Below are 1,391 nucleotides of genomic sequence, written 5' to 3'. Positions count from 1 at the left end.
CAGTTTACACATCTCATCCGCGTGCCACGTTTCTCAGCTACAGCCAAGCAAAGCTGGCCCTGCCCTGCAGCGCTTACCTGGTGGCGGGGGCATTCTAGCTGATCCTGAGCTCCCAAGAGCTGGGAAGTCTTCCTGAGGTAAAGGGCATTTGTTAGTCACTGTGGGCTTTTTAAGGCCAGGGGGCTCTTTGGGTGTACTACAGATCACTAATGATTTTTCCGAATGGCCATTCATGACAGTTGCGGGTCTGTCAGGGGCGTGGAGAGCAGAGGATGCATTCGGCGTCTGCTCTGCTTCTGGCAGCTTTTCAGTCGACGACCTGGGAAACGACAGCTCCTGTAACAGGTGTGGGGACGACGGTCTCTGCTTCTCAACCCCCATCTTCTTTTTCTTGCTCACTTTCGTGAAAGTTTGTGAGGTAGAAGCTGCCAGCAAGGACGATACATCAAACATTGTCGGTGTGTTTCTGATCTCCTGGGTTGTCAAGCCGCTACCGCTGTCTTCATCGTCTGACTGAGAGAGTTTATTGCTCTTCTTACTTCCTTTAGCGCTATTCAAGGAGGGTGGTTTTTTGGCGATCTGGTTTACGCAGGGGTTGCTAATGGCTTTGACCACATTTTTACTGGAACCATTGTTCCACGCAGATGTGATGTTAGTTACTGTTTTGTTGTTAGGCCTCATTTTGGACACCAGAGCTGGAAAATCCTCCTCTTGGAAAGCTGCTTTCTTTGCAGTCGCTGTATATGCCAGAGACATCCCAGAAGAGATGGTGGGTGCTGCAGAGGATGACAAGCTTGGGAAATCTTCTTCTTTAAGCTTAACCGCTGCTAGCTGGGCAGGGCTGTGAGAAAGGAAAAGTACACCCCGTTACGCCGGTGCCGCAGAGGCAGCACAACTCCAACAGGCAGAACGAGCTCCGTGCCTGTCTGCGCTCTTCCCCAAACTATCACTTAGGGTGGCACAACTAACTTAACAGGACGCAAACGCACTCAGGCTTGTCACCTGTGTCGTTCCAGACTGGCCAGAATGGAAAGACCCATTACTGGGTCTCCTCAGTAAGTCACACTAGCCTCGCTGTGATTTCAGGAGACGACGAATTTTAAACCTTACAGTATACAGCTCCTTCAGGATAAGCCATCGAGTTAAAAATGGCTGGAATAGAGAATATTGAGAATTTCCCCGAAATTGCACCGCCAAAAGATCAAGCCATGAACTGAAGCAACAGCCGATGCCGTTCATGCAGGTGACTAGCACAGAAACAGCTCGAGGCAGAAGGGGGCCGGGGCAGGGGGAAAGCATGTGTAGTTTCGGTGATCCGTAAAATTATTTCCTCCAGAAATGCAGAATATAAGTAAGTTTCTAAATCCGCTTTCTCACTGCTGCAGCCTTGC

At 50.0% G+C, this 1,391-nt stretch overlaps 1 protein-coding gene across 1 annotated transcript in view; it reads right to left on the bottom strand.

Annotated features, from left to right (window-relative positions):
• Positions 1–1,391, bottom strand: part of ZNF598 (zinc finger protein 598) — a 13,514-nt gene that overhangs the window by 2,288 nt on the left and 9,835 nt on the right. Inside the window, exon 9 of the mRNA XM_009329401.1 lies at positions 78–849. Within this exon, the coding sequence (XP_009327676.1) occupies positions 78–849 (772 nt within the window). The remainder of the gene's footprint in view (positions 1–77; positions 850–1,391) is intronic.

Source organism: Pygoscelis adeliae, unplaced genomic scaffold (assembly GCF_000699105.1).
Source record: "Pygoscelis adeliae isolate BGI_AS28 unplaced genomic scaffold, ASM69910v1 Scaffold467, whole genome shotgun sequence".
Lineage (NCBI taxonomy): Eukaryota > Metazoa > Chordata > Aves > Sphenisciformes > Spheniscidae > Pygoscelis > Pygoscelis adeliae.
Note: the sequence above shows the minus strand (reverse complement) of the source record. Positions and strands in the feature narration are given on the sequence as shown.